Here is a 21,833-nt window from a genome sequence, read left to right on the forward strand (position 1 = left end):
TTCAGCTGTCTGCTTACCCCTCCCCGCTCAGTACCTGGGTTGCTGGCAGGCTGGCTCGTCTCTGTCAGGGTCCTAGTGCTCTCAGGTTGTTCAGGAGTTCTCATTTACTAGGATCCCAGGTCAGCTCCTTCGGGGGGGAGGACATCTAGTCCCCAGGAAACAAGAACAGCTAATGAATAAATACCTGGATGGTGGGAATGCAGGTCTCTCCCAACTCAGACTGGGGTCTCGTTGCTTTGCTGCATCAGTCCCATCCAGCCAAGCCCTTACAGCTTTTAGCTTTTCAGGGGTGAGTGAGATATTCTTCCATAGGTTTCTCAAGCTCCAGTGGGCACGTGCCCAGCTCCCTGAGTAAAGCCCCTCTCAAGTGACTAAGCCCACTGAGGGGGAGGCAAGCCCCTCCCACCACAATGGGTGGGACCAGGGGAAGCCCAGAGCCTTCAGCTTGTCTCTCCAGAGATGTCTGTCTCCTATTTCTCCAAACTCTCATGAATCCCCGAGGCTCTTATAAATCTTTGAGGGGAGTGATGAGCTAAAAGTCACAAGATCTGTTTTTAGACCACCCCCTGCAAATCCTGCACAGGGGTCCAACATCTCAATTTGGAACGTGGAGCTTCTGATAAAACTAAACTGAGGTAACAGTATACATTACATTTGCATCCTGTTAAACAGTATTAAATTTTAATAATTTTGTTTAACATCTTCCTTCCTTGGACAACTTAAAACCCATGAGAGCAGAAATCTTGTCAGACTTAACTCATAGAACCCAGTGTTTGGCACAGTGCCCAGAATATAATAAGATGCTCAATAAATACTTAGTGAATGATGCATGAATCAAAATTCTTATCTTTCTTGAAAGGTATGAACTAATCTTGTAAGTCTGGTGAGCCACAATAGTCATTTTTCAGAGGTGAGTGCATAGAGGTACACATAATTATTAAATTTTGAGACTCGTGTTTCCTTTAATCAGTCCTCAAGTAAGAGTTATTTTCTTGGTGTGTATTTCATCAGGAGGAGAGTAAAAAATCGATTTCAAAAATTATTATTTCCCTCTAAGTAGAGGCTACATATTTAAATATGGTTAGTTAAGTAGAAGAAAAAATTGAGAGGGAGAAGGATTGTGAAGAATGAAGTTCTATTTAGTTTAATATTAGTCAATTATATTAGTCAATTACTGTTAATTAAATTTAATATTAGTCAATTTATATACTATAAATAGCCTGTACCATTTTCTTTCCTTTTTTAATGTCCTGCATTAGATAAATTTCAGAGGAGCAGGGATTGTGCCTGTGTAATTCTTTTTACTGTGTGTCGCCCGGTATCACTTCCCACTCTAAGAGGAAGTAAACTCAGTACATACTTTCCTGATGATGGCAGGAAGAGACGACACACTTTACAGGAGGGGATGAGGAGGAGGGAGTGGAGAGTGTAACAAAGGAGGACAGCCCTCAGGTTGCTGAGGAAATTATGCCAAAGCTGTCATCTCTTTGGTGCTCATAGCTTGCCCCTGCAAGAATTCTTGTCATGATAAATTTCAGACTTACGTTTTCCTTGTGACAACGTAAGACTAAGAGAGCGTTCAGGTGATGCCTTCTCTGGGGAGTCACACTCCTAGTTCAGCCAACATAGCACTGAGAAGATAACTAGTTTCACGGCCTTTCTCCCTGCCACGTCTAGCTGTGACTCTTCCAATGCAGCCTGGCTCTCTCAGGCTGCCCTGGCCTTCCAGGAACCACATTCAGGGCATCGTCTTGCCTTTGGTGTGTGAGAGTAATGGCTTCCTAGAACTGTGCCTCATTCTTCTGGGCTGTTTCCTGCTGAATAGCTGGTAAAATAGCGATGGAATTGATTTATGCTACTGAGATAATGAGTCACACCTTCCAGGTAAGTTATTTCCATTTCAATACCTGGACTTTCAACACCATAATCCTAATTTTTTGCTTCTGTCCTTCTCCCTTTCTTCCTGCCTTTCTTTCTTAATATAATTTTTGAGCACCTCACCTGCCGCCAGGCATTGGAGTAGGCCCTGGGGATGCAGACTGCACCCCTACTTTCATGGCAGTCATGTGGAACATGGGCTACCACTAAACTATGGAAGCATAATATATTTCATTTTTGAATCCATGAACAGTATCCCCAATCATTCAGTCATGCTCTTACTTGCTCATTTGGCAGGAAAGATAAAATCTATTCACCGTGTTTGTCTCAACATTCTAATGGTGGAATATGTTGTTGCTATGGAGATGAAGAAATATTTTGACTAGGAGAATAGTTTAGAACCCCTCAAATTACATTTCTTGGCCTACCCGTAGAGCTAGTCTCTACATAGCTGTCTTCCAGGGATGAATAATCCAGTTTGCCCTGTCCTGTTGTCTCTAGCTGTGATAACCTCAAGCAACTCTTTTAGTCTATGTTCCAGATTTATTGCAAATATGCTAAATGTATGTCCCCCACCCTCCACTTTGTAGATGACATACCAGGAAGCTTAAGTACCTATGCTTAGATGCCCTAACCTGCCCATCAGAGTGTCTCAGTGTGTTCCCTCTCATTTACCCTCTCTGGTTTTATGAAGAACTAGTTCCACACAGAGGCATATCTCTCCATGAAATCATGTTTTTAAATATTCTCAGAATTTTTTTCTTTTAACAGAAAGTTTTGGATTTTTATTTCATTTTTAAAATTTCATATATATTCTTTTATCCTTATCTTCTAAAGGGAGTATCAAAGAAAATAGATCTGTAAGTAATATCAGTATGCAATGACTAATTTCTCCAAAATTAGCATACTAATTTGATAATACACTCTTTCCCACATTAGCATTTGGCTTTCCTTCCTGTATAAAAGGGAGTTTACTTTCTTGTTAACACATTAAACAGGACTAACTAGTTTTATGTTTTTTCTGTTCCCTGGGATTGATATTGATTCACCAACAAAAACAAAACATAAAATTATAATAAAAAGAGATGAAGATCATTTAAGTAAAATAGTAAGTTCGTATTTAATAAAAAGATGACATACACTTACTTAAAATGAATTATATTGACTATTATTCCATCATATTTCTATCAAGTTCATACTTAAACTCCTGCCCAATAAAAATTTTTTTTTTAAAAAAGAAATTACAGCTCAACAGTTATCTACTGTATAAGATTTTCCTTTTAAAAACAATTACTGTATTTAGCTTATTTATTGTTGGTTATTTTGCTTTTTTAATAACCATTATATATATGACTATATATTAATTAACCAATGAATTAATAAATTACCCCTTCTGGGCCTTTTTGCTCATTTCTCTTCTATTTAACATTTTCACTATAAAAGGTGACCTGAAACAGTGAGAAATTGTTCAAATCAGTATATTTTATAGTTTATTATAGCAAGTTGGTAAATGTTTTTACTACGAGTATGGAAATAATGAAGTATAATGAGAGGCAGTATTTTGAAATGCAAGTTACACATTCAAATGTTCAGAGAGGCCAGGCAGGTGGCATAAAAAGAACTAATTGTTGCCAGATCTCCCAGTTTTTCAAGAGCAGTTGAAATTTGCTTTTATAAGTTTTCTCCTGATTTTTGAATCTTGGAAATTAATGTTAAAAAATACTATGCTGTTCTGCACTGCCAACAGTTCTAAACTATTCTGTGCAACCCTCTGGATGATCTTTTGTGACTTATGTGATAGTTGAGAATGTGGGATTTGTAGTTGGCTTGGGGTTCAGAACACAAATACTACTGTGGGACCCCGAGCAAATGACTCGGTCATACTGAACTTCATTTTCTTACCTGTCACATGGGGGTAATAACTGAATCTCTCTCATAGTATTTTGGCTTATTGGGAGCATGGGAGTTAGGGGACATCTGAGGAGCTCCAAATCTTGAAAAGCTGAATTCCCTTGGAGTTCACTGCTTTGTTCTTTGTTTCACAACAGCCCTCTTAACATTTACCTGGGGGAAAACAAATTTTATGAAGAATAAGTGAACTAAGCTGTCCTTAACATTCTCCCTTCAAACTCAGCCCTTGAGGTACCCTCAGCCCTGCCTTACCATCTTTCTCAACTCTTGTAAGTTGTGTAAATTGTGCTGGCCAACACAGTATATCTCAGTCCACAAGCTCTTCTTCTTCTTCTTCTTTTCTTTTTTTATAAATTTATTTATTTATTTATTTATTTTTGGCTGTGTTGGGTCTTTGTTGCTGTGCACAGGCTTCCTCTAGTTGCGGTGAGCGGGGGCTACTCTTCGTTGCGGTGCACGGACTTTTCATTGTCGTGGCTTCTTGTTGCGGAGCACGGGCTCTAGGCGTGCAGGCTTCAGTAGTTGTGGCACGTGGACTCAGTAGTTGTGGCTCGCAGGCTCAGTAGTTGTGGCTCGCGGGCTCTAGAGCACAGGCTCAGTAGTTGTGGTGCACGGGCTTAGTTGCTCGGCGGCATGTGGGATCTTCCCGGGCCAGGGCTCGAACCTGTGTCCCTTGTATTGGCAGGCGGATTCTTAACCACTGCGCCACCAGGGAAGCCCCACAAGCTCTTCTTACAGTGTGGTGTTGACACTCTTCCCATCAACGGTTCTATGTTTCCTCTCCTTAAATGAAAGTAAAATGTAGTGACTGCCTACAGTAGCCATGCTGTAAGGAAACCCAGGTGTATTTGTTTCCTGGCACTGCCGTAACAAAGTACCACAGAAAGGTACCTTAAAACAACAGAATTTTATCATCTAACAGATCTGGAGGCTGGAAGTTTGTAATCAAGGTGTTGGCAGGGCCACACTCCTGCCGGAATCATTCCTTGCCTCTTTCTATCTCCTGGTGGTTTGCTAGCACTCCTTGACATTCCTGACTTAGGTGTATCACTCCAATCCTCCATCTTCATAAGGCATTCTCCCTGTGTCTCTCTGCATTGTCTTCCCTCTGCACATCTGTCTCTGTGTCCCCTTTTTATAAAGGACACTAGTCATATTGGATTAGGGTCCATCCGAATGACCTCATTTTAACTTGATTACTTCTGTAAAGATCCTATTTCCCAAAATTCAACTTTTAGCAACAGATCACAAGGAGAGGCTACATGTTGGCTTAGGTCCCATCTGACAGCCAGTATCAATGGCCAGTCATACAAGTGAAGGAGCCTTTGAGACGACTCCAGTCCCAGCCACCATGTAACTGCAACTAGATGACAAATATTGAGCAAGAACTTGCCTAGGTGAGCACAGTCAACCCCCCAAACCATGACAGATGATAATATAGTGATTTTTTGTTGCTTCAAGTCATTGAGTTTTGGGACCATGCAACAACAAGTAACCGGAGCATAAGTCACAGTGAGATGGTAAAGAAGTTTTGTCCCCACAGGGGCCCAATATACCCCATGGTTACAAATATCTCTTAGGACCTGTGACTGCATCAGGCCAGCTCTGCTTCTTGTCTAGGCCTGCTCTGGCATTTTTCAAAGTCTTACCATTTTTAGATGCCTAAAGGCTCATTTTTCACCTTTGGCCAACAATTCTCTCATTCCTTGTATGCAGCAATTAATATGCACCTTTCCTTTAGGTCCTGCCTTGGCATTTATGGTGTATAGTTGATTTACAGTGCTGTGTTAATTTCTGCTGTACAGCAAAGTGATTCAGTTGTATGTATATACATTCTTTTTCATATTCTTTTCCATTATGGTTTATCACAGGATATTGAATAAAGTTCCCCGTGCTATACAGTAGGACCTTGTTGTTTATCCATTCTGTATATAATAATTTGCCTCTCCTAGTCCCAAACTCCCAATCCATCCTTCCCCCACACTCCTTCCCCCTTGGCAACCGTAAGTCTGTTTTCTATGTCTGTGAGTCTGTTTCTGTTTTGTAGATAAGTTCTTTTGTGTCATATTTTAGATTCCACATGTAAGCGATAGCATATAGTATTTGTCTTTCTTTTTCTGGCTTACTTCACTTAGTTTGATAATCTCTAGTTCCATCCATGTTGCTGCAAATGGGACACAGAGACAAAAAACCTTGGAATTTCAAATGTTTGGAACTAACGTATCCTTTTTCAAAAATGCTAATTTAGTTTTCTACTATAAACATTGGAAGTGGAAAGGAGCAAAAGTTCAAGCAATATTACCAATGTTTTAAAATTCATATTTTATTTTATCAGTTTAATTTGCAGAATTTTGGAAGTCATAATTTTAAATGGCTTAAAATGAAAAATAGCATCTGTACCTTCACCCCAATTTCTGCCCTCTCCAACCCTCAACCATTTTCAACTCTCCTAACTTTTTTTCTGGATTCACTTTTATATTTCTAAGTGATGTGCTTATACTGCTATTTTATAGTTTCTTAGTTATAAATGTTTCTGTAGAGGAGTATATAGCTCTCTCACTATACAACAGCCCTCCTCAGAGAATACTCTTTCACTTCCCTTACCCTCTCAATAAAGTTAAATCACCATTTTGGTTAAATCAGTAGTCTTTATTTCTATTCATATGGATATGTATTTATTGCTCATAGCTATGCCATGTAATGTACTATATCATCACCTTTCTCTTATTCAAAAAATTTCCCCTTAGGTTAATAAGGCCTTTTTTTCTATCATTTTGACACAAAATTGTTTGCCAGAAGTATAATCAACTAAATTAATTTTAACTTTTTTATTAAATAAATTTGACATGTAACATCGTGTAAGTTTAAGATGTATAGTGTGTTACTTCAGTATATTTATATATTGTAATATAATTGCCGTCGTTACAATATTTATCACATTACATAATTATACTACAGTATTATTGTCTATATTCATTATACTGTGCATTAGGTCTCTATATACATTAGATTTCTATTTGTTATAAGTCTGTGGCCTTAAACACCATCACTGCCCCCACTTCCACACCAATCCCCTGGTAACCACCATCTTACTCTCTGTTTTTTATAAGATTGATTTTTTGGGGGGTTCCGCATATAAGTGATAATATACAGTATTTGTCTTTCTCTGTCTGACTTATCTCACTTAGCATAATGTACTCAAGGTCCATCCATATTGTTGCAAATGGCAGGATATCTTCCTTTCTTATGACAATGGAATCCATTGTGTATATGTACCACATCTTTTTTTATCCATTCATCTGTTCATGGGCATTTGGGTTGTTTCCATATCTTGGCTATTGTGAATAAAGCTGTAATAAACATTGCATTGCAGTGCAGGTATCTTGTCAAAATCCTGTTTTCATTCCCTTTGGATATATACGCAGAAGTGGAATTGCTGGGTTGGTAAATCTACTTTTAAGTTTTTGAGGAACTTCCATATTGTTTTCCACAGTGGTTGGACCAATTTACATTTCTATCAACAATGTAAAAGGGTTCCCTTTTCACTACATCCATACCAGCACCTGTTGTCTCCTGTGTTCTTGATGACAGCCATTCCAACAGATGTGAGGTGATATCTCACTGTGGTTTTGATTTGCATTTCCCTGAATGATCAGTGATGTTGAGCATCTTTTTAATTTATTTTATTTATTTATGGCTGTGTTGGGTCTTCGTTTCTGTGCGAGGGCTTTCTTCTAGTTGTGGCAAGCGGGGGCCACTCTTCATCGCGGTGCGCGGGCCCCTCACTATCGCGGCCTCTCTTGTTGCGGAGCACAGGCTCCAGACGCACAGGCTCAGTAATTGTGGCTCACGGGCCCAGTTGCTCCGCGGCATGTGGGATCTTCCCAGACCAGGGCTCGAACCCGTGTCCCCTGCATTGGCAGGCAGACTCTGAACCACTGCGCCACCAGGGAAGCCCGTTGAGCATCTTTTTAAAAGCTTCAGCACATGAAAGAAACAATTAACAAAATGAAAAGACAACCTACAGAATGGGAAAACAGTTTTGCAAACCATATATCCAGTAAGGGCTTAATATCTAAAATATATAAAGAACTTGTAAAAGTTAATAACAAAAAACAAACCATCTGATTTAAAAATGGGCTGAAGAACTAAATAGGCATTTTTTTTTTTCCAAAGAGGACATCAGAATGGCCAACAGGAACATTAAATATTTAAATCAAAGCGCTTCTCTGGAGCTCTCTGTCACTCTACTCCAGTTTTAATCATTGTTTTCTTTTGTCTTAAGATTTCACTTCACAATCATCCTGGGAATTCCTCTTATATTTATTAATACATAAATATTTTCCAAGAAGGAATTATTTCTATGGTAAATTTTTCCTATTATTTGATAAGATAATGATAACTCTTGTTATTTGATTGCTGGAGCTCCTGAATATAAACTGCTGGTCTTTTTTTCTTTAATTTTCAATCATTTTGTTCCACTTTCTAAAATATTAGGTCACCTTTATCTTTTAACTCAATTACTTTTAAAAATTTCTGCTATTGTAATTTATATTTTTCATGATCCTTTTGTATTCTGAATGAATACAAAAAATTGAATTTTTTTAAATAGCTTCTGTTCTTGTACTTTGGATGCCATATCTTTTTAATTTGCCATGAATTATAATTTCTTTGAAATTTTCTTTTGTTACCTGATTTGTTCCTTTCTTTAAAGTTTTTTTGTTTTTTGTTTTTTGTTTTTTTTCCCTATGCTTATTTTCTCTTGAGAACTCTGAACTCTTTTAGCTCTAGGGTATTTGTGGGGTTGGCCCATGCTATCAGGGGTCTGTATTATACTGGGTCTCTCCCCCTGACAAATCCTTTAAAACTCTTTCTTCCACAAGAGTTGATCCCCAGGGCAGTCTCTAATAAACATCCAGCACACAAAACTCCATTGAACAGACTATTTCTCTGGAAATCTAACCTGTGACAATTAGTTTTGAGAGAGATAAGTTTGGCATAAGGGAGAGAATATATATTTTTCATTCCTGGTCTGGCTCCTGTAGTGAATTTGGGCCCTTCTAAAGAAAAATGTCAGAGGCAGAAATTAAACTTTGCATGAAGTACCTGCTGAGATAGTGGACAAAGACTGAGGGCCACTCTGCTTATGGGATGACTCACAGATATTTTAATGAGATTCTGGGTATAAGAAAAGATGCTTGATGGTCATGCCACTATTGGAATTATTTGTGAATATATATTGGAATGAACCATGACATTGTCAATATTCTATCAATTTTTGTCCTACAAAAACATTTCACAAGGGTTAACCTGAAATAACTTTGCTTCTTGAGAACAAATTCTATCCTTTCAAGTCAATATTAGGTCTTATTTAATTTTTATTTCTACCCAGGATCCGCCTTAGGGCTTCACATATTATAAACCTCAAAAATAGGTTGGCCAAATGCAAGGACAACTTTTGGAAAAAATTAAAATGAAAGAAAAAGCCTTCTGATTTTGTCCAGAGACAAACAGGAAACAGGGAAACAGAAAAACAAGCAAGAGACTGTTTTTTTACAGTCAGTTTTAGGTGAAAATTGGAATTGTCATGTATTTGTTATTTTACAGAGAAGATGAGAAGAGGCCACATGGGAGAATTTATACCATAAAATAATCTGAACTTTTTCAGCTCAACATCATAATGAGTATAGATGGAAAAGAGCAGCAGAAACCAGAAATCAGATGAAGACTTTGAAGGGATAAAATGAGACTGATCTTTGTTAGTAACTGGTAAACCACAGAGCACTTGGTTAGACAGAGCGGAGAGAAGAAGATTCTTGTGTGAGCTACACACTGTGTTTGATTTTTGCTTATGTTTAGTAGACATTATTTATTAGAACAGCTTTAGGTTCACAGCAAAATCGAGCAGAAAGTACAGAGATTTTCTATATACCCCTTGTTCCCACACATGCATAGCCTTCTCCATTATCAACATCCCCACCAGAGTGGTACATTTATTACATTGGTTGACACACCATTATCACCCAAAGTCTATAATTTACATTAGAGTTCACTCTTGGTGTTGTACATTCTATGGCTTTGGATACATTTATAATGACAAGTATCCACCATTACAGTATCATACAGAATATTTTCACTGTCCTAATAATCCTCTATGTTCCTGCTATTCATCCATCTTTTCCCCCAACCCCTGACAACCACTGATATTTTTACTATCTCCGTAGTTTTATGCCTTTTCCAGAATGCTATACATTTAGAATCACACAGTACATAGCTTTTTCAGATTGGCTTCCTTCACTTAATAAAATGCATGAAAGTTTCCTCCGCGTCTTTTCATGGCTTTGATAGCTCATTTCTGAGTAATATTTCATTGTCTAGACATACAACAATTTATCCATTCACCTACTGAAGGGTAACTTGGTTGCTTCCAAGTTATGGCAATTTTGAATAAAGCTGCTATAAACATACACAGGTTTTTGTGTGGACATAAGTTTTCAACTCCTTTGGGTAAATACCAAGGAGTGAGATTGCTGAATGATATAAGAATATGTTTAGTTTTGTAAGAAACTCCCTAACTGTCTTCCAAAGTGGCTGTACAATTTTGCATTTCTACCAGGAATGAATGAGAGTTCCTGTTGCTCCACATCTTTGCCAGCATTTGGTGGTGTCATTATTCCAGACTTTGGCCATTCTACTAGGTGTGTTATGGTGTCTCATAGTTTTAATTTGCATTTTGCTGATGGCTATGAGCACCTCTTCATAAGCTTATTCATATATATTCTTTGTAGAGGTGTCTGTTATTATCTTTGGCCTCTTTTTTAATCTGGTTGTTTGTTTTCTTATTGTTGAGTTTTAAGAGTTCTTTCTATATTTTGGATAACAGCCCTTTATCAGATGTGTCTTATGCAAATATTTTCTCCTGATTTGTGGCTTGTCTTTTCATTCTCTTGGCAGTGTCTTTTGCGAGGAGAAAATTTTAATTTTATTGAAGTCCAGCTTATCAATTCTTTCTTTTATGTATCATGGCTTTGGTCTTGTATCTTAAAACTCATTGTCAATCCCAAAGTCATCTAGATTTTCTCCTGGTATCTTCTAGGAATTTTATAATACTGCATTTTTCCTTTACGTCTGCAATACATTTTTTTAAATTAATTTTTATTGGAGTATAGTTGCTTTACAATGTTGTGTTAGTTTCTACTGTACAGCAAAATGAATCAGCCACACATATTCATTTATCCCCCCTTCCTTTTGGACTTTCTTCCCACTCAGGTCACCACAGTGCATTAAGTAGAGCTCCCTGTGCTATACAGTATGTTCTCATTAGTTATCTATTTTATACATAGTATCAATAGTGTATATGTGTCAATCCCAATCTCTCAATTCCTCCCACCCCCCTTCCCCCTTGGTGTCCATGCATTTGTTCTCTACGTCTGTGTCTCTATTTCTGCTTTGCAAAAGGGATCATCTATACCATTTTTCTAGAGTCCACATATTTGCATTAATATACGATATTTGTTTTTCTCTTTCTGACTTACTTCACTCTGTATCACCAAAAAATCTACAAACAATAAATGCTGGAGAGGGTGTGAAGAAAAGGGAACCCTCATGTACTGTTGGTGGTAGTGTAAATTGATAGGGCCACTATGGAAAACAGTATGGAGTTTCCTTAAAAAACTAAAAAAAGAACTACCACCCGACCCAGCAATCCCACTACTGGGCATATACCCAGAGAAAACCATAATTCAAAAAGACACGTGCACCCCAATGTTCATAGCAGTACTATTTACAATAGTCAGGACATGGAAGCAACCTAAATGTCCATCAACAGAGGAAAGGATAAAGAAGATGTGGTACATATATACAATGGAATATTACTCAGCCATAAAAAGGGACGAAATTGGGTCATTTGTAGAGATGTAGATGGACCTAGAGACTGTCATACAATACCCTTTGAGTTAATTTTTGTGAAGGGTGTAAGGTATGTTAGACTTTTTTGTTCGTTTGTTTTGTTTTGCATGTTCAGTTGTTCCAGCAGCATTTGTTGAAATGACAGTCTTGGCTCCATTGCATTGTTTTTCCTCCATTGTCAAAGATCTTACGATCATGTTTATGTGGGTCTATTTCTGGTCTCTCTCTTCTATCCATTGATCTATTTGTCTATTCTTATGCCAATACCATACTGTCTTGATTACTCTAGCTTTATAGTAAGTCTTGAAGTTAGGTGGTGTCAGTTCTCCAACTTTGTTCTCCTTAAATATTGTGTTGACTATTCTGGGTCTTTTGCCTCTTTATAGAAACTTGAGAATCAGTTTGTCAATTACCACAAAATAACTTGCCTGGATTTTGATTGGGATTGCATTGAATCTATAGATCAATTTGGGGCACCTTTACAATATTGAACCTTTGTACCCATGAACATGGAATATCTCTCCATTGATTTTATTCTCCTTTGATTTATCAAAGTTTGATAGTTTTCCTCATATAGATCTTATACATTTTTAAAATATTTATACCTAAGTATTTCATTTTTATGGGTGCTAATGTAAATGGTACTGTGTTTTTAATTTCAAATTCCACTTGTTCATTGCTGTTATATAGAAAAGCAATACCTTAAAATATACTTTTGTGTAACCTTTGTACTAACCTTGTATCCTGCAACTTTGCTATAATTGCTTATTAGTTCCAAGAGTTTTTTGTTGATTCTTTTAAATTTTCTACATAGCCAGTCATGTCATCTGGGAGCAAAGACAGTTTTATTTCTTTCTTCTCAACAAGTATCCCTTTTATTTCCATTTCCTGTTTCATTGCATTAGCTAGCACTTCCAGCACAATGTTGAAAAGCTGTGGTGCTTTTGCTTGCTTTGTTTCTGATCTTACTGGGAAAGCTTCAAGTTTCTCACCATTAAGTTTGATGTTAACTGTAGGTTTTATGTAGATATTATTTATCCAGTTGAGGAAGCTTTTCCCCATTTCTAGCTTACTGAGAGTTTCTATCATGAGTGAATGTTGAATTTTGTTGGATGTTGAATTTTGTCACATGCTCTTTATGCATCTATTAAGGTGATCATGTAATTTTTCTTCTTTAGCCAGTTGATGTAAAAGATTACATTAATTCTTTTTTGAATATTGAGCCAGCCTTGCATACCTGGGATAAATTCCACTTGGTCATGGTGCATAGACTTTTTATACATTGTTAGATTCACTTTGCTAATATTTTGTTGAGAATTTTTGCATCTATGTTTATGAGAGATATTTATCTGTAGTTTTCTTGTATTGTCTTTGTCTGGTTTAGTTTTAGAGTAATTCTGGCTTTATAGAATGAGTTAGAAAGTATTCCCTTTGCCTCTATCTTCAGAAAAAAATTGTAGAGAATTGGTATAATTTCTTCCTTAAATGTTTTGTAGAATTTATCAGTTGAACTTATCTGGGCCTGGTACTTTTTGTTTTGGAAGGTTATTAATCATTGATTCAATGTCTTTAATAGGTATAAGCTTTTTAGATTGTCTGTTTCTTTTTGTATGAGTTTTGGCAGATTGTGTTTTTCAAGGAATTGGTCCATGTCATCTAGATTATCAAATTTATGGGCATACAGTTGTTCATAATATTCCCTTATTATCCTTTTAATGTCCAAAATATGTTTGATTTTTAAGAGTTTATATAGTTAACCACTAAATATTTCCTTAAGAAATATTTTAAAACATATTGTCTGTGTCATTATAGAGTCATAAAGAAAATTGTTACATATATTTAAAAAAATTTCTTTAATTTTTAAAAATTTTATTTTATATTGGAGTATGGTTGATTATACTATACATTTTTTAAAAATTATCTTTAAAATTCAGTTTTCTGAAATTTTAAAAATGGTTTATCCATTAACTATAAGATCTGTGGAATATTAGTAAATTTTTGCTGAAACAGGTACAGTGTAAATATTTGTAGCAAAATGTAACCTTTTCTACTTGTGACTTGTGAACTATAGAAGATGGAACTAAGTTATGACTGTATCTATTAAGTATTTATACATGAAATATTTTGAATAAATATAGTTACTATGCTATGTTATATTATATATTTATGTTGTTTTGTATAACAGCATACTTCCTCTCCTACTTCATATATCCAGTGTTGATGCTACAGACATCTTTTTTTTTTTTTTTTTTTTTTTTTTTTTTTAACTTTTGGGTTTATTTATTTATTTATGGCTGTGTTGGGTCCCCGTCTCTGTGCGAGGGCCTTCTCCAGTCGCGGCAAGTGGGGGCCACTCTTCATCGCGGTGCCCGGGCCTCTCATTATCGCGGCCTCCCTTGTTGCGGAGCACAGGCTCCAGATGCACAGGCTCAGTAGTTGTGGCTCACGGGCCCAGCTGCTCCGCGGCATGTGGGATCCTCCCAGACCAGGGCTCGAACCCGTGTCCCCTGCACTGGCAGGCAGATTCTCAACCACTGCGCCACCAGGGAAGCCCTACAGACATCTTAATAAACATTTTTTCAAGTAATGAATGAACCTGATCCCATTAACAAGTTTACCCTCTTTGAAAAAAATGGGAAAATCATATCTTTATTTAGTCAAAAATTTATTTTAGTAAAAAATTAATGAAAACTTCAAATTAATAGAAATAATTTATGATACCAATTTTAAATTTCTGAAAGACATACAAGACTCAGGCACGTCCAAGGTTACCATGAGGTCTTTTATTTTCTCTCATGTAGGAACAATTATCTAATAAAACACATTGTTTCTCCACTACACACAGTCCAAATATAGTCCCATTTTGACAGATTAAAAATATAGCCTGATAGTTATATTAAACTGAAGACATAAAGTTTTAACATTTAGTATGATTTATAGAGGTGAATGGACTATAGATATTACGATCTGCTTCCCTGGTGCTTCATCAGCATCAGTTATGAACCAGTATTTGAAACCATGTGGTGAGTTGGTTCATTGATAAAACAGACCTGCACCAACAAGCAGTGCCAACTTCAGAGCAATTTGCAGGGAGGCTGGAAATGGGTAGGAAATGAGAACTAAAATGATCCTAAAGAAAATGATCTAGGGAGGGTAGGTAAATGGCATGCATGGAGGTAGATAGGTAGAATAAATAATCTTCATTTCACCAAACTCTGGATACTCAGATAATTGACAATTCAGCCTGATAACAGGAAATAGTTTATTAATGTTCAGTAAGAACCCAATAATTAAAATGTAAAAAGAAAGTATTTCTGGCATTAAAAATATCTACAAATTAGCTCAAACATGAATCTTTGTGTATATAATGAGGTATCAATCTGCAAGTCCCTGAAGTGACAAAGCTTTCTTAGGGAAGTAAGAATTGTTATAACACACAAATATTCCTGAATGAACTAGCTACTTAGAGAATTAATTTCCCTTTAAACATCCCTTCCTGCTTAATACCACTATCTTTGTCCACTGGGCTGACATCTTACTTCCCCACTGGTTTTCTGATATAGTAAGCATTATTCAAATTTAATGAGAAATGATCTTGAGAAAGATGCAATAGGCTTCATAAAGTTGATGAAAGTGGTGCTGGGGAACTGCCTGAAGGAAACATGAAGTCCCATTGACAAGCAGGGCCTGGTAGTGTTAGAACAACTGAAAAGTGAATAATAAATGAGAATAATAAAAACAAATACAATGGCTAAGAATTTGTACAATAAGGATTAAGAGGGACACTTGGGAAAATTGGTGGAGCCTTTGGATATTTTACAAAATTGCTCCATTATAATCATCTGTTGCTATTATTCCTTGAATTCAAAAGTTAAGATTGTATCTAGTTACCATACTTTATTCTTCTGGAAAATATTTATAATAACAAGGAAAACACTTGACACTTGATTTATTCTTTATAAAATTAGTCCATATTTGTGATTATAACTAAATTTTGATTAAATATGAGATAAAATATTTATTTCCATAAGTTTGTTTTATTTTTCAAAGTAAAGTCCTAAACAAATATCTTTTTTTCCCACTTACTATGAAATATTGGTCAAGATTTTAAAAGGATTCATTTTATGGGACTTTTCTCCCTATAATCAGCAATACTTAGATGAAGCCTGTCTATAATTCTGTTTTGCCCAATGATCATTCCTGCCATTTTAGATAGCAGCTTGTAAAGGTCAGATTTATTGCTTTAAGAGAGGGAGACCAAAGCACAGCAATGTCAATCCCACATTCTTTTTTCCCTAAACATACCTTTGAAAATCCAGACAGAGAAAATAGATTGAGAAAGCGTCACTTTTGAGAACTGTTCCGAAGTAAAAGTTTATTCCATCAAAGTAGATTTGGGAAACGTTTATAATGATTTAAGAGCTAGGTATTACCCTAGAAATAAGGATTCAGTGAACTGGGGGAAAAAAGAAAAGTCAGAGGGGAATAATTGGTGTTTGCTGAGATGGGGTTCTGTGACTTAAATTCCCAAGTTTGTCCTGGGAATGAGATGGGGAGACAATCAAATGCCCATAGAAATTTGGAGATCTATGGGCAAAAGAACGTTCTGGACAGATCCATGAAAGCTCTCAAAATCCTGTGAGGTACTGGTACAGTGGGTGATCAGAAGTGCAAAAATGGAGCCCTTCAACTTTTCCTGAACTTTTCCTTCAGCTAGGTGTTGGGATGTATCAGTTACAAAAATACAAACTTTTCCATCTTCTTAAATATTCTAGACGGCGAAGTCAAGAGCATTTACTCAGAAATTAGCAGAGAAAGAAAGAGCAAGAGAGACTGAGCCAGCAGACTTTAAGCCTTGTATACTTGACAAGTAGATGATTTAGCTGAAATCATGCTTTCATGTCTAGCCTGGGGACTAGACATGAATACAGAAACAGAAACTGATGGTGGCATGAAGAAATAACCAGAAGGTCAGAGTATCAGACATCTTAGAAGACTGCAGCGTGGACAAAGCTCCATCTGTAACATGACACCTGTCTTCGATGTCTTATCAGCCCAGTACTTACACATTTAGATGCCAAGAAAAAGTGGAGGAGGGGTTGGGCAAATCCTAAACTGATGGGATTTAAATTTGAAACAACAAAGGAAATCTTGAAATGTCTCCATTTTCAATCTTGAAATGTCTGATTATATGGGATGAGCTGGGTTATGTTTTTATGGAGGTTACAAATATAAACTAAGTGGTTATAATTTTGTATTCATGAGTTAGGGAATTAGAAATACAGTACTTGCATTCCTACCGCTTTCACTAAATACGTTCAAGATGTTGATTTTCCATGTGAAGTCAGCCTTGAGTGGCTGGCTAGGCTGGACCATGGCTACAACCTGACAATTGCCTTCTGGGAATTTAGATGTGACCTCAGAGCATCAAGAGAAGAGGTGGAAGAGGGAATTTTTCTTTTACTTGATAAGGGTCCTTGCTCCAGAAGTTAGCCATTAAAATTATGGCAATGTTCTATTACTTAAGATGGAAAATATGGTATTTTGGTAACTGATGTATCCCAACATCCAGAGCAGTGCTTCCACATAGCAGGCTCTCAATAGGTCTATGTTAAATAAATAACTGGAAAGTAATTCTTTTATTATGTCACATGAAGTTCATGCAGTTCTACCTACATTCCACAACTGCAGGTTTTGCAATAAGAAAAAAGGAAAAAAATATTTCAGATAAGCCCTATCCACAGTTCAACAAGCATACTTTTCTTCATGTCTACATATAATGTAGTAAGTGTCCCCATTGTTGAACCCCTTCTTCACGTCTCAGGAAGGTGGATAGAGAAATTTAGCCTAGCTCACTGACAAAGAACTCTTCAAATCCTAAATGAGGTATGACTGCTTGCCTGGAACTTTATGTTATGACATCTTTATGCATGTACATATGGGAGTAAATAAATGTCTGTGAAGATAATTACACTTGAAAATTGACATTCCATCTTTAATTATACAACTCCATAGGAAATTCAACTTGGAAATATAATATTCACTTTTATTTCACACCTTTGTTTCCTAACTGCCTCTATTCTAACTACAATGTCCCTCAAAATGCTATTAAAAGTAATTCCTCAAAATTCACTTGCCTCAACTTTGTCACTCTTGGTTGTAAGTGATTTCATTGGTTGAAGGTTCATATACCCTTAAATCCTTTTAGCATAACTGGAGTGCTCATGCTCCAAACTATTAATGTGGGCTGGCTATTAATGCTTAATAGGATTTTCCTTTATATTTGAAATTGCTAATTTTGTTGGTTTTCTTCCTTTTCTTTTCCTCAGTCTGACAATTTAAAAACTTTTTTCAGTTTTATTGAGATATAATTGTTTTTCTTTTGGGGGCTGATAATCCCTGATGCTGACACAATCCATGACCTTGGCAGCATACTGTGTTTTTCTTGAATTATATCAAAATTTGGTTTTGATTTTTGTTAATTTGAATTAATATTTAGTATAATTTTCTCCTTCTTGTATATTTTCTCCCTTACATACTGCTACTTAAATTGATTGCATTATGATATATTTTAATATTTTACATATAATTTGTGCATTTTCTCTGTGTAATTTCACTTGGAAGTTTTTTTTCTGCAATTAAATCATTAAGGTACAGTAGGCCCCATTTGTTTCAAACTTTTTTGAGATTTTTTTTCTTCAGAATTTTCCTCAAAACAGTTATTACTTCCTTATTTCTTAAGCTACAAATAAAAGGGTTTAGTAAAGGAACTACTTCTGTAAACACAATAGCAGCTGGTATATCTTTATCCCCTTCCTCAAGCAAATTTGGTCTAATGTACGTGAAAAAAGAGAGCCATAAAATAATGAAACTGACAAAAAGTGGGATGCACAGCTAGAAAAGGCTTTGACCCTTCCCTCTTTGGATTTCATTTTGAAAATAGGAAAGAGAATGTAGAGATAAGATATTAAGACACTACTTATTGTGAAGACTTGAATTGAGCCTGAAAAGGTAAACAGTACCAGTTCATTGACATAAGGGTCCACACAGGAGAGCCTATATAAAGGAAGAATATCACAGTAAAAGTGTTTGATGTGATTTGATACACAGAAAACTAACCTAAATAGAAGCCCTATATGAATCATAGAATGCAGGTTTCCAGCTATGTAGGCCCCTGTGGTCGTCTGAATGCAGAGTTTCTTTGACATCCTGGTGTGGTACTGCAGTGGGTTGCATATGGCCACATAGCGATCGTAAGCCATTACCACCAGAAGAAAGCAGTCTGCAGTTTCAACAGTGCAAAGAAAATAAAATTGTGCCATGCATTCATAGAGGGAAACCATTCTGTTTTCAGAAAAGAAGTTCCTTAACATCTTAGGAGTAATGGCACAGGCACAGCAAGAATCCACGGGAGCGGGGTTGCCCAGAAAGATGTACATTCGTGTGCAAAGATGATGCTCTTTTGAAATCAGTATCACCAGGCCAAAATTCCCCACCATGGTGATCAGATACATGGCAAAGAACACCACAAACAGAAGGGTCTTCAGCTCTGGGTAGTCTGTAAATCCTGTGAGGATAAACTCATGTTTTACAGTATGATTTTCTTTAGCCATTCCTGACTCCGCTGTTGAGAAAAAATTGTGGAGAAATGAGGTACTAATTTATAATATGCCCAATTCAACTCTTGAGCTCTCTCTGGCCCAGAAGGACAAGGAACATCTTCCATAATGCCTTCACAAGTCACATGGATTTTGGTGTATGCCCATTTCTCTGGGAGTATCAATCTCCAGGAGCTCTTAACTTTTGAGCTAGTTATTTAACATTTCCCCAGCATATTTTCAAGAGAAAACATCAGATTAGATGCACAAAGATGGCTTTTGAGGTCTTGAGAGGAATATTCAGTGCAAAAAACTTCTCTATATGGATTAGCTAAAGCTGATTCATAATTTAGGTGTCAGCAATTGGTATCAGTGTTCCCAAACAATTTCAGTGACAGTATCTGTACAGATTAACAATGTTGTTTGAAAGACTATTTTTGTACACCCATGTTCATAGAAACATTATTCAGGATAGTCACAGGTAGAAACAACCCAACTCTCCACTGCTGGATGAATGAATGAACAAAATGTGGTATAGACAAAAAGTGGAATATTATTCAGCCTTAAAAAGGAATGACATTCTGACACATGTTAAAACATGGATGAAAGTTGACGCCTTTATGCTAAGTGAAATAAGCTAGGCATAAAAGGACAAATATTGTGTGATTCCACTTACACGAATTAAAGGTTGTCTGGGGCGGGAGGGAATGGGCAATATTGTTTAATGGGTACAGAGTTTCAGTTTGAGAAGATGAAAAAGTTCTGTAATTTGGTTATAGATTAGGGAAACTCTTAAATGTTCAGACCTGTGACCAGTAACCCTGAATCTAGAAGAAAGAAGTATTTAAAACCTCAAAGATTTACATATAATGATGCTCATTGTAGCATCATTTATAATAGTGAAGAATTCAGATGGTAAACATTTGGTCAGTATAATTAAGTCAATGTGAATCATCTATATGATGGTATATTATGCAATAATTTAAAATGGTGTTTATTTAGAATATTTAATGTAACGATAAAATAGACATAATAAAACATGATGTGAAAAAGAAAATACAAAGTTTTATATATAGCATAATTCTAATTTTCCAAAATAAATACTTGCAGATGAATGAAAAGGGCAGGCAGCTCAGAAACACATAAAAATTTTAACACTGGTTTTCCCTGTGCAATGGAAATGATAGCTCTTTCTTTTTTCTTTTATTTTTTCTTCTCTTTCAAATTCTCTACAGTAAGTATTACTTTTATAACTAGAAAACACATTTTAAATTAAATAAATAAAATGACATGCTCTTAGGTCTGCTGTGTTTTAAAAGTTGATAGCCCCATAATAATTATTGGGGATCTAACTAATGTTTTTTGCACTTTACAATTCTGTAATGGCTAAATCAGAATGGATGTGTTGAGGATGTGTCTGCTCCATTCCCATGATAATGAAATTCATGGTTTAAATAATAAGAATTTGCTGACAATCTTGCACATATATCATTCAGGAATATATCCATGTCTTGTGGTAATGTGTTCTTGAGGTCACTTGCCTCTATGTAAAGCACTAACTCTTCAGTGTCAAGTTTTACTCTTTTGAACATCAAGTGTTTTCACAATATTCTGAGATTCTATGATGCTCACATTTATTAAACTTTCAGTATATCTTTAAACTTCAATTATCTATCCCTTATATTTTTGCTTATAGCCTGAGAGTTCTAATCTATTGTGGAATGCTTTATTTCAATCTACCTTCATTTTTCTTAGTTAATTCATAGATTTGTTATTTATTAAATGCCTGCTCTGTGCTGTATTCTTTCTTAGAAGATTAGTTGACTCTTCTGCACATTTCCACATTGATAATTTGCTGGATAGTCATTAACTATAACTACATTCTATATTTCTGGAACAGAGGAAAGGCATTTTGGAGAGAAGGTCTCTTTCCTTTGGCTTCCTGAAACTGTTTACTAACTTTTAAACTCAGACTATTTGTGACTGATACATTTAGAAACAATATTAGAAATGAACATTTGAAAGCTATATAATTTGAATTATTATTTTTTCATTAAATGCCTTACTCTTGATAACCTGAAGTCTAAAAAAATGAACATTTTAAATCTATGTAATTTGAATAAGTTTTTTCATTAAATGCCTTACACTTGCCAAGTTGAAGTCACATAACATAGTTTTCCTTCATTTTCCCTAGTTGATGATAATTAATCAGACAGAAATAAGTTTTACATTGATATTTTATTTCTCTAAAAATCAAAAGATAAACTAAAAAGCTCCTTAAAATTACATCAGGGGTTTAAAAGAATGGTTTAAAAATATATTCCCTCCTCATATAATTGATTTAATACATAGGGAATGTCTGACACAAAAATTTTAAACAACATTTCATTGTAGAGGCTGTTAAGCTGTAAGTTATATGGCAAACCACATTTTTAAAAGAAGTTCACAAAACTTTGCTAAGGTTTTCTGTAATTACTGTAAACATATGCTTTTACTTATCTATTTTTGGGTAAATTTAGGCTTCTCTTAAATTCAGAA

General features: G+C 35.9%; 1 protein-coding gene across 1 annotated transcript; it reads right to left on the bottom strand.

The window, feature by feature from the left end:
• Positions 1–18,369: 18,369 nt before the first annotated feature.
• Positions 18,370–19,310, bottom strand: LOC118894034 (olfactory receptor 5K1-like). The gene is given in 2 exon segments (XM_036849698.1): positions 18,370–18,545; positions 18,548–19,310. Coding segments are annotated over 2 exon segments (939 nt in total).
• Positions 19,311–21,833: the final 2,523 nt, after the last annotated feature.

The sequence above is a fragment of the Balaenoptera musculus genome, chromosome 4, assembly GCF_009873245.2.
Source record: "Balaenoptera musculus isolate JJ_BM4_2016_0621 chromosome 4, mBalMus1.pri.v3, whole genome shotgun sequence".
Lineage (NCBI taxonomy): Eukaryota > Metazoa > Chordata > Mammalia > Artiodactyla > Balaenopteridae > Balaenoptera > Balaenoptera musculus.